This window comes from Saccostrea echinata, unplaced genomic scaffold, assembly GCF_033153115.1.
Source record: "Saccostrea echinata isolate AGI-Se365-2 ecotype Australia unplaced genomic scaffold, CSIRO_AGI_Sech_v1 ptg000009l, whole genome shotgun sequence".
In the NCBI taxonomy this organism is placed as follows: Eukaryota; Metazoa; Mollusca; class Bivalvia; order Ostreida; family Ostreidae; genus Saccostrea; species Saccostrea echinata.
Window position 1 is genome coordinate 6,876,810 of NW_026889758.1, and position 11,464 is coordinate 6,888,273.

Consider the following 11,464-nt stretch of genomic DNA (forward strand, 5'->3'; position numbering starts at 1 on the left):
CGATTCATTGACTGGCGATCTCTAGTGTATTCAAAATCTATTGTTTTACTACAGTTAACTGTTCAGGTTACCTGCTATCAGCAGACATCGGAATTATCAACAACTGTTATCATAAAAGACGATCAAAACGCTAGCTCTTGAAAACTTATACCACGTATCTACGATCCCTTTTGTAGCCCCTAAACAGCACTGGGCTAAGTGGTCAACATTTTTAATACAGTCTGAAAGAGAGGTCCGCATTATTTACCTTAAAGTTTAAAATTTGACCCAGAATTGCACATAGAAGTGTACATAGAATCGATACATAGTAAGGTCACCCAGAAAAACTAAAGTCCTTGCGTCTACTTATTCTATTATTGTAAATAGGCATTGAATCGGAAAATAATCTTATTAAGAAAAGTAGAATAGTTAGGAATGTTCGCATAGTGCAGAGTTCTAATAATAAATTAAATGAGACATTTTCTTTTTTAAAAGGTGCACTTGAAGAAATTTCATTTCTTATTCCTCTATTTCTTCCCCATTCTGTTAGTGTTCAAAACGCTATTTGACATTAAGAATTTGAAATTGATTTTAAAATGATAATACATGATTATCGGATATATATATATATATATATATATATATATATATATATATATATATATATATATATATATATATATATATATATATATATATATATATATATATATATATATATATATATATATATATATATATATATGTGTGTGTGTGTGTGTGTGTGTGTGTGTGTGTGAGGGTGTGTGTGTGTGTGTGAGGGTGTGTGGGTGTGGGTGGGTGTTCTTTTGATAATGTAGTCCTAAATTGATCTCTATATGAATATTTATTTACATTCAACAAAAATTGGAAGAAAATTTGTGAGCTTGGAGATTAATGAAAAAAAGAATTGAATGTGTTGAAATGGTGGATAGAACGAAGTTATAGCAAGAAACACACAAGACATCATTTATGCATACATATACATGTAATTTTTATTGACCTACTCTAAACTTTAAGCTTTGCATTTTAGATTTATTATTTGACTGTAGATAACATGTATTTCGTCGAGAGGGAAATTTAACAACGGTATGTATTAATACAAAAACACAATGTCAAACATTAACCTTCTATTGTTGCACCATCCTATAGCCATAATTAGGAGTAATTGGATTCTAAGCTACAAAGTTACACGTGTGTTGTATTATTAGTTACATAGTTTTTTAGTGACAGGGTACGGGATGATACCTGGTTAGTAAATTTCATACCTGGCTCGGCTTCGCCTCGCCAGGTATGAAATTTACTAACCAGGTATCATCCCGTACCCTGTCACTAAAAAACTATGTAACGAATTTACCCCACCGATGAAATGTTAGTGGTCTGTGGTTTGTAAAATTTTTTTTTCACTATATATATGTTTCATCACTCATACAATGCCTATTATGACGTCACGTTGTGTGACGTAATGTTGTTTTGCGAGTGTTTCGTGCTGTAATAACGTATTGAGTTTTGAAGACTTTCAGTAAAGGGAGAAAAAGGTTCCATCTTCGTTACTTACATTAGTTAACTGTAACATTGTCAACAGACACTCGGCAAATCGCGTGAACTCTAGTTGTTCGAACGTTACAATAGAACGATAACTCCACATCGACCATGTATTGATTTTCAAGCGACTAGGTATAAGTAATACACCCCCTTCACGTGACAGACTTCAACCAATCGTAAGCCAGGATTTCATCGAAAAATCAACAGAGGTGGGGTAAATAATTTTACCTATTGCAGTTCCGCTTGTGAGAATAAAATAAACGCTTTTGTTACAAAATTAAAGAAATACTGCAAATTTTAAAATTTGGACCAATCCCAATTAAAATTAAACTGATCCAAAAGGAATTATATAAAAATGAAAATATATAACAATTTCACAGGAAAATACTCAAAATAATGGAACTCATGAAGCCAATTCATTTTTAAGTGGCAACTGTATTAGATAGAACGTAATATATATATATATATATATATATATATATATATATATATATATATATATATATATATATATATATATATATATATATATATATATATATATATATATATATATATATATATAATATTATTTCTCTCTATTATTCCAAGCTCTCTGATTGGCTCAAACTTGATCACATGATCAAGTATATAACAGCACATAGACTTGTGTTACTATTTAAAGATTCTGAAATGTATATCAACTTGATATTTCTGAAAAACGGAACATATTTTCTATAAAACAACAATAGTGCTGACTTCACAACAGCTAATATGACTTGATGTTTCTAAAATAAAAATTATACTTCACCCCTATTAATTTTATAATTGTGATGTTCTGTAATAATTGATAAGATGTAACAATGCCGCGAATAAGGATCTACTTTACATTAAAACATATTGGATGTGTTAGTCATAAATCGATACAAGATATTATAAAACAAAATTAGTAAATTTCACACATTGCTCTATCAGTATAAAGAAAACACAGTTACATTAAACAGCTTAATTTATTTTGATCTCAGATTCAATGTGTCAAAAAAAGACAAGAGAGAAAATGTGGCTTGAAACAATACAATTGGGAGCAGAGAAAACACGGACCTCAAAAAACACCAAAGGTGGAATCAGGTGCCATGGAGGAATGAGCATCTCCTGCCGACCGGTCACATCCGCCGTGTGCTCCTTGTCATGATCGGAAAAATCCATAGACACTTCAGCGTGTAAATAATGGCCTAACAATTAGTATGAAAAATGTCAGTCAGCATTCCACTTAATGATAGATTGTATTTGCCCACTCCTCCATGATACCTGAGTTAAGAAATACTTAACTTTTTGCACAATTATTGTAAGAAATGGAATCTAACTGTAAATACAGATAAAACTAAAATAATGGTTTTTAGAAATGGAGGAAAAATAAAAGAAAATGAGAAGTGGTTCTATGACAAAAATGAATTAGAAATAGTAAATGAGTTTAATTATCTTGGATTATTATTAAATTATAACGGTAAATTTACTAAAGCACAACAGAAGCTGGCAGAACAGGGGAGAAAAGCTCTTTTCAGTGTTCAAAGTAAACTAAATGATTATTACTTTAATACTCAAACAAAATGCTCCGTTTTCGACACTTACGTCAATAGTATACTTTCGTATGCTTCCGAAGTATGGGGTTTTAACAAAGGAATTGATATAGAAAAAGTTCATGTACTGTTCTGTAAAAAAACTTTAGGGTTAAAAAAGAATGCTAGTAATAAGCATCTTTATCTTGAACTAGGTAGATTTCCCTACCATATTTTAAGAAAAATAAAAATTATGAAATATTGGTTAAAGCTGAGAAAAACAGAAAATTGTATTCTTAAGACGTGTTATGAAGAAATGGTACAGGAAAATGATGAATGGATTGTAAACATTAAAACAGAACTGGATAAATTAGGATTAAACTTCTTGATGCATACATATTATGATGAAAAATATGCATTTAAACTTATTGAACAAAGAATGAAAGATATTCACATTCAAGAATTAAGAGGAGAAATTAACATTATGCCCAAAGCTAATTTATACAAATATCTTACAGATATGCATTGCCTTCAATATTACCTTAACAAGCCTTTAAGTGTTAAAAATCGAGAAATAATTTCAAAATTTAGGATGTCTGATCACAATTTATATACTGAAAGGGGTAGATACACGAATGCTGGTAGAAATGATAGAAAATGCATATTATGTAATCAGGATGAAATAGAAGATAAATTTCACTTTATTTTACAGTGCCCAACATATGAAAATGTAAGAAAGAAATATATTAAAAGATATTATTATCAAAATAGTATCTAGTGTATATAAATTAATACAACTATTTAGCGCTCAAAATGTAAAAGAATTAACGGGTCTTGGAATTTTTTTAAGAGAAGCAAGTCATATACGGGAAAGTAAATTAGAACTATTATATTAATTTTTTAAGAGTGATTTACTATGTCACAACAATATATATATATATATATATATATATATATATATATATATATATATATATATATATATATATATATATATATATATATATATATATATATATATATATATATATATACATTTAATCTTAATGTCATTTTAAATTGTGTGAATATATTGTAATATATATTATATATATTCTCTTCTTTAGCCATGTCATTTATGTATATACTATATGTAATTACATGTATGTAATTATGTTTATCTAATGTATCTGTTGATACAAGGAATAAAAGAACTGAACTGATTCCACCTCTGATGTTTTTTTTAGAGGTCCGTGTTTCCTTTACTCCCGATTTATATTGTTTCAATGGACTTTCGAGCTCGTTATCTCCATATTTCATTTTAAAAAAAAAAATTTTTTATTTTAAATGAATGAAGCCAGGCACTGAATCCCGATCAGGCTTTTTTCTGTTATCATGGAATGCAATTAAAAGTAATAAACAACGTTTATTCAGTGATCAAAGTGTTATGAATAGCTTTAGCTCTGCTGGCATATTTTGAGTGGGGTCTGTCAGCTAACATCGTACTCGGCAATGCTGGTACCGGACATCCATGACTGTACCAAACTCCATACAGTGTCAATTCTCCGGGACTACTTTCCCTACGAATAACGATATGGAGTTGTAGCGTAACGTAATACTGAGCTGTCTGGAGCTTGTGACTGTACCTGTTCACAAATATCAAAAACGGAATGTCAGAGCAAGATTTTCCGGATTGTTCAACGTATTTAACTATATGTTGTTAAGTATGGATTGTTTTTTAATGAAAAATACGAATATGGAGGAAAGAAAATTTCTGATTTCTGATTTCAAATAAATCTACTTTATGGAAGGCTGTAATCGCCAAAAGGTAATGATAACTGGCTTAGTGAATATATCGAGGAAAATATATGTAAACTTGACTATGCCTAAATCCATTGTATGGATCGCTATAATCTCAGTATACCTGTGCCTGATATACAACATACACACTACTACTGACTCAACCCGCGCTTGATTAATAACATCCACGACACGAAATTCTGTGGATTTTCTCCGATTTAGATTTAGACTGAATGTTGTTTATAAGGCACAGGTTCAGTCATGGATGTAAAATAAAGTGTGTGTTCCAGACAGGTACAGTCATGGATGTTGTTTATAAGGCACAGGTACAGTCAGGGATGTAGAATAAAGTGTGTGTACTAGACAGGTACAGTGATGGATGTTGTTTATAAGGCACAGGTACAGTCAGGGATGTAGAATAAAGTATGTATATATGCACAGGTACAGTCGTGGATGTTGTTTATAAGGCACAGATACAGTCATGGATGTAGAATAAAGTGTGTGTTCCAGACATGTACAGTCATGGATGTTGTTTATAAGGCACAGGTACAGTCAGGGATGTAGAATAAAGTATGTATATATGCACAGGTACAGCCGTGAATGTTGTTTATAAGGCACAAGTACAGTCATGGATGTAGAAAAAGTGTGTGTATTGGACGTGTACAGTCGTGGATGTTGTTTATAAGACACAGGTACAGTCATGGGTGTAGAGTAAGAGATTTATACTGCACAGGTACAGTTAGGGATGTTGTTTATAAGCACAGGTACAGTCATGTAGAATAAAGTGTGTGTACTGGACAGGTACAGTCAGGGATGTTGTTTATAAGCACAGGTACAGTCATGGATGTAGAATAAAATGTGTGTACTGGACAGGTACAGTCGTTGATGTTGTCAATCAGGCACCGGTACAGTCATGGTGTAAAATTTCTAGAGTTGTCAGGACAGGTAAAGTTGTGGATGTTGCATCCCACGAAATTCCTTGCGATTTTCCTTGAGCTGAACTCAATAAAGGTGCTTTTAACGCTATTCACCGATATTCCCTATAGATTGACTCCAGACAGCAGAATCTTAGAGAGGTGGATTTAATAAAAATATTTACTAATACAAATATTTTCTTCGGATGTTATCGATAATTATAGCATTAATTTCCTTTAATATGATCAATTATTTTAATACCATACCCTGCATATTTCAGGTATCACACCAGGTTATCGACCAGTCAAGATGTTAATTGTGCCATGCATATAAAATTAATTTTTATTTCTTTTGAGATTTTTTTTTTTTGGGGGGGGGGGGGTTCTTCCAGCCTATTTTTACAACTTTGATACCTGTGCCTAGTAAATTCTATGTACTTTGTAAATAAGTAAAGGTTTTTTGTCAGGAACTATTCTTTTTCAGGGCATAGGGGGCTACTTCCTGTGGTGCACTTGAGATGTTTACATATAGGCCTAACACATTGAAAACGCGTGGATCAGCCCTTTCCACCCGTATAAATCGTGAGACACATATTTATGGGAAAAAAACCCTGTGTTTTTCATTGACACAACTTGTGTGATCAATGAAATGGATGAAATTAATAATATTGTGACGTACTTATACTTTCTAAGATAAAATTAAGGATTATAAATTAATTCCAATATTTATTTTAATTTCCTTTTTTATTTTAGTTTGTTTATTGTTTACTCGTATATTTTCAATAATTATACTAGCAAGTTTCATTTTAAATTCATCATTATTATTGAGCACGTAGGATATTGAAATCATGCCCCCCCCCCCCCCAAAAAAAAAAAAAAAATTAAAGACCTGGCTCATATTGTTCTCTGAACATAAAGTTTTAAAACTTTAATTTTAAATCTATAAAATTTTGGATCCTTCCCTAATCACTGCTGACATCGTTTGTCTCGGTATCACTGTCATGGGTAATATAAAGATTAGCGCGCTTTGATTGAATTCAGTCTAAATCTAAATCGGAGAAAATCCACAGAATTTCGTGTCGTGGATGTTATTAATCAAGCGCTGGTTGAGTCAGTGGTAGTGTGTATGTACGGCACAGGTACAGTCGCAGATGTTGTATATCAGGCACAGGTATACAGTCATAGATATACAAAATTTACGCTGTAGTAAATGTTACTTTTTAGAGATTATAGCGATCCATGCAATGGATTATAGGCATAGTCAAGTTTACATATATTTTCCTCTATATATTCACTAAGCCAGTTATCGTTACCGTTTTGGCGATTACAGCCTTCCATAAAGTAGATTTATTTAAAATCAGAAATTTTCTTTCCTCCATATTAACACATTTCGTATTTTTCATTTAAAACAATCCATACTTAATTAACAACAAATTGTTTAACAATACGTTGAACAATCCGGAAAATTTTGCTCTGACATTCCGTTTTTACTATTAGTCAGCAGGTACAGTCATGAATGTCCGGTACCATTTACGAGTACAGTTGCGGATGATAGCTGACACCCACTGTTGCATATTTTCCATGATGCACTACAGCGCGCATCACGGAATATGCCAGTAGAGCAATCGCTATTCATAACGCCGTGTATTCGCTGAATAATATTGTTTATTTCTGAAATAAATGCCCGATATTTTAACACACTTTACAAGTAAAATGTATATCTGATGTAGATAAATACCTAGTATCGCTGTAAATCAGGACAGCCCCCCCCCCCCCCCAAAAAAAAAGCATTACCTTTTCCTGTGTTATGCAAGTGCATACAAGACGTGCTGCTGGGTTGGGTATGTTGTATTTTTAGGTTCTTTATCTTCGAGAAAGATGTTAAATTCCATAATTTAATATATTTCGGATTTTAAAGGTTTTTTGATAGATGAAAGGAGTTTTATATGTCAGTAGCATCCCCTCTGATATTTCGCGATTGTATCCCCAACCCCCCGTAAGCACGTTACACTCTAATACAATGCAATATTAAAGTTTCTTAACAAAATTCAGTTAATAATTTGTCAATGGATTGTCATTTATCATCATTAGAAATTCAGTTTAGCAAAGCTTGTTATTTTAAGCTATGTTGCCTTTTTCATTTTTCTACCAATACACTCCTTTAGAAGATTTTGAAATCATGGCCTTTCCAAACTAAGAAAACAACGATAAAGTTTTATTACTTTATTAGCAGAATTAACATGCTTTACAAACTTCCCTCTCAGCTCTACAACAGAGAACGTCATTTGATGTACAGGGATTTTGTTTAACATCACAGCAAAAACTTTATCGGCTCCAAAATAAAGAGCGTCATTGGGATCATAAATTATTGCTGCGAATTAATGTTGCATAAATGTCCATCCTATCAAGCAATAGCTTTTAAGCAGTATAAAACAACATCGATACAGAACAACAAAAAATTAAAACATAAGCTGTTTTTGTCTCAGTGCTGTATTCAGCACGTCATTGCAAAAGACAGTGGATTATAAAAAAAATCTGAAAAATGTAAAAATTAATTTGAAAAAAAATTGAACTTTTATCAAGTGAATAACACAAACCCACTCCAAGGTAATTCTAGTCGGCACATTAATAGAGTGCGTCATTCTAAAATGATCGGGGGAGAGTGGGACTGACATGTTACGAAGATCCCGCATCAATTCATTGATTTGTAATGAACATCATTGCTAGGGTCTTCGGATTATGATAATTTGATGATTAAAAAACAGTGTATGATAACTCATGAAAAAGAAAAAAAGAGTGGTGTCTAAAACTCTGAAAATATGTGATGTTTATCCCGCCACTCATTTTCAATACTACAGGAATATTAGCATTTTACTGGTATTCATTATTTTTTTGCGGGGGAAAAATCTGTTCGTTGTATATAACAAGGATTGGAATGGGTGGGTTATATCTGCATAATGAAATGGTTAAAAAGTTATCAGTGACCCATTTAAAAATCTTAACTTTTACTCTCTAAATTAACGTTATTAGCTAATAAATACATTGTAATACTGCATGATTAAACAATGAATACTTTCGGTATATGACTAGCTCTTGTCACATTTTATAAAATATATATATATATATATATTATTATTATAGCAAAAAATTAATTTTTCCTACATTAACTTCAGTCTATATTAAATCAAAGATCGAAAATGTGCACACCCTAAACATCACATCAAATGTTCTTAATATTTAGATTAGTCAAAATTATATATAGCTATATATAGCACAAGTAACAGGAATCAAACCCTCAACAAAAGTATGTGTTACGGTAAAGATCTACTCCACTTTATATAATGGTTAACCAAGGAATTATAACAAAGCACACACAATCTAGAGGTAAATAGAATGTTGATGTTGTTAATAAAGTCATTCCGCATGCTGAACATAGTTTTATTCGTTCATAACGTGCGACACAAAAATCCTGTCAGCAGGCACGATTATCGATCTCATGCCTTTTTTGCGTTGGAAATAATTTTTTTGGAGCCATTGGAGCACAGTTTTGTACATGTTATTGATTGAATCAGGTGGCAATAAGAAGAGACCACCACAAGAGGCTCAGGGGGTTCTAAAATAAGCAGCACTCTCTCTTTATCACGTACTTATCTCTGCTGGATTAAGTATGAATAGTCTAATATCAACAAAGCTGCTAAGAATTTGTCAAACATTTTTGTCTACTTAAGTGCAAAACCGGTGTCCCCCGTTTCAATTCAACGAACCTACATATGTATTAAGAAAAGTATCTACATACAATTCTTTGAAGAAAAAAAATTGTATATTTCCCTGAATCACAATGTAAAATAAAAATATCATGTAAAATGAGACATATTCAGCTACAGGTAATTTTATAGTTAAACAAATATTTCCTCTATCACATCAATTCATGATAATTTCTGTAAAATAAGTCGTTTATGTATTAAGTGACATTTAAGCACCGATTACAAATACCCATTGACTCTCTGAACAGCTCTCTTCTGAATATTCTCCTTACTAACAACATTTCCAATCAAGATATTGTGGCGCTTGCCCCTTTTTCTTCTTTTTTTCCCCGATGTTTTCTTCGAAGAAAATATTATAATTTTATTAATTAAGTTTCAATAATTTCCTCGCTTATATCCTCAGAATTTTAGACACCATTCACCTTTCCTTCTTTTTTGTTTTGGCGAATCAAGCAACTTTCTTGGCCTCTTTGTGACGACGTTCGTACTCCACAAGCGCCTTTGTTTTTACTCCACCCGCTTTCATGAATGGACAGAAGGTGTTAAATAACTTGTCCCAGTGATTGAAAAATGGTTGGAAGTTGGTCATTGGCTTTAAGTGGTGCATATCATGTTTAGGGGCACCGCCAACCAACCCGAATGGCTCCCAGTTATGGATACAAAAAGGAAACTCGTACCCAATATGTGCCTCCACACTGACAACGATGCTTAACAGCATGTAGAACCAGGTAGTCATAGGGTGGCATTTGAGGAACCATGAGTTGGTGGTAGTCAGGAAACCGACCGTGACTAGTTCCCAGGGATGGAGATACTGCGTTACCCACACAAATGGACTGTTGTATCGGTGGTGCACTGCGTGGATGTGCTTGTACAGAAAACGCACCTTGTGGTGGGACCAGTGCCACACGTAGTATTGAAAGTCAAAAATTACCAAACTGGCGATTATGTGCCAGAGAAATTCCGACATGGCGGGAGCAAGATGTGGAAGCGGGGTAGGCGGGGCCCAGATCCACTGGCCAACGGCGGCAGGGAGGACGAAAAGCACATGATTCCAGAAAGTCAGTTGCAGCGTATCGTAAATTTGTGACAGCGTTACCTTTTTGTCCGTCTGAATCTTGTATTTATGGATCCATGGTAACCGTTCGCCGAGGAGATCGGCAATCATAAATGGAGTACAGAAGGAGAAATAAAACACTACGGAGAGAATAACCGGGAAGAGAGGGGATGCTATATACTCCTCCCTGCCAATTCGAAAATCCCAAATGTATTGTAGTATCCGGTGGTTGGATTTCGCAGTGTAATTTCCATGGAGGGCACCGCTTAGAAGATCAGATGTATTCCAGATTCCGCGACCGAGAGCTAAAATGTCTATAAAGCTTCCCGACGACATTTTTAACGTGAGAGTCACATTTACAGTTGTTCTTTAACTCTGCTGGTGTTTTAAATGAATTTTGTAAATAAAAAACAAAAGCACAACCCCTCTCTCCCGGTTTTCACGTCGCCGATGGTTTATATTCGTTGGCTCGACTTCCCTTGATGTTTATTATTGACAAAAATAATCTTCTACGTGGGGGCGCGCGAAGGGGACATGAGCTGCTATCAAGATAACGAATTAATGTGTGAATGTTGTATGGAACAGAGTCATGTTCAACATTTATTTATATATGTGGCCTCGTAAATGAACTTCAACTGAAATTTAATCTTTAAAATATATACATATAAATATGGGTTTAAATCAAGCTTTATAATAAGTAGGTCAATTTGTCTGCATACAATTTTAACAAGCAATTTAACAAATTTGAAGACTTTTTTTTTTTAAATATTGAGTTCTGATCTATTTAGAAATTAAATCTTTTTATGTCAAATGTGTCAGCTTCTTTAAAAGCACTGCACTTTTTCTCTGCCCCCCCCCCTCTCTCTATATATAAGG

The 11,464-nt window shown here is 33.1% G+C and overlaps 1 protein-coding gene across 1 annotated transcript; it reads right to left on the minus strand.

The window, feature by feature from the left end:
* Positions 1 to 7,978: 7,978 nt before the first annotated feature.
* Positions 7,979 to 11,092, minus strand: LOC133181685 (cholesterol 25-hydroxylase-like protein 1, member 2). The gene has a single exon (XM_061316242.1). The coding sequence runs from the start codon at positions 10,922 to 10,924 to the stop codon at positions 9,983 to 9,985; it is 942 nt and encodes a 313-aa protein (XP_061172226.1). The 5' UTR covers positions 10,925 to 11,092; the 3' UTR covers positions 7,979 to 9,982.
* Positions 11,093 to 11,464: the final 372 nt, after the last annotated feature.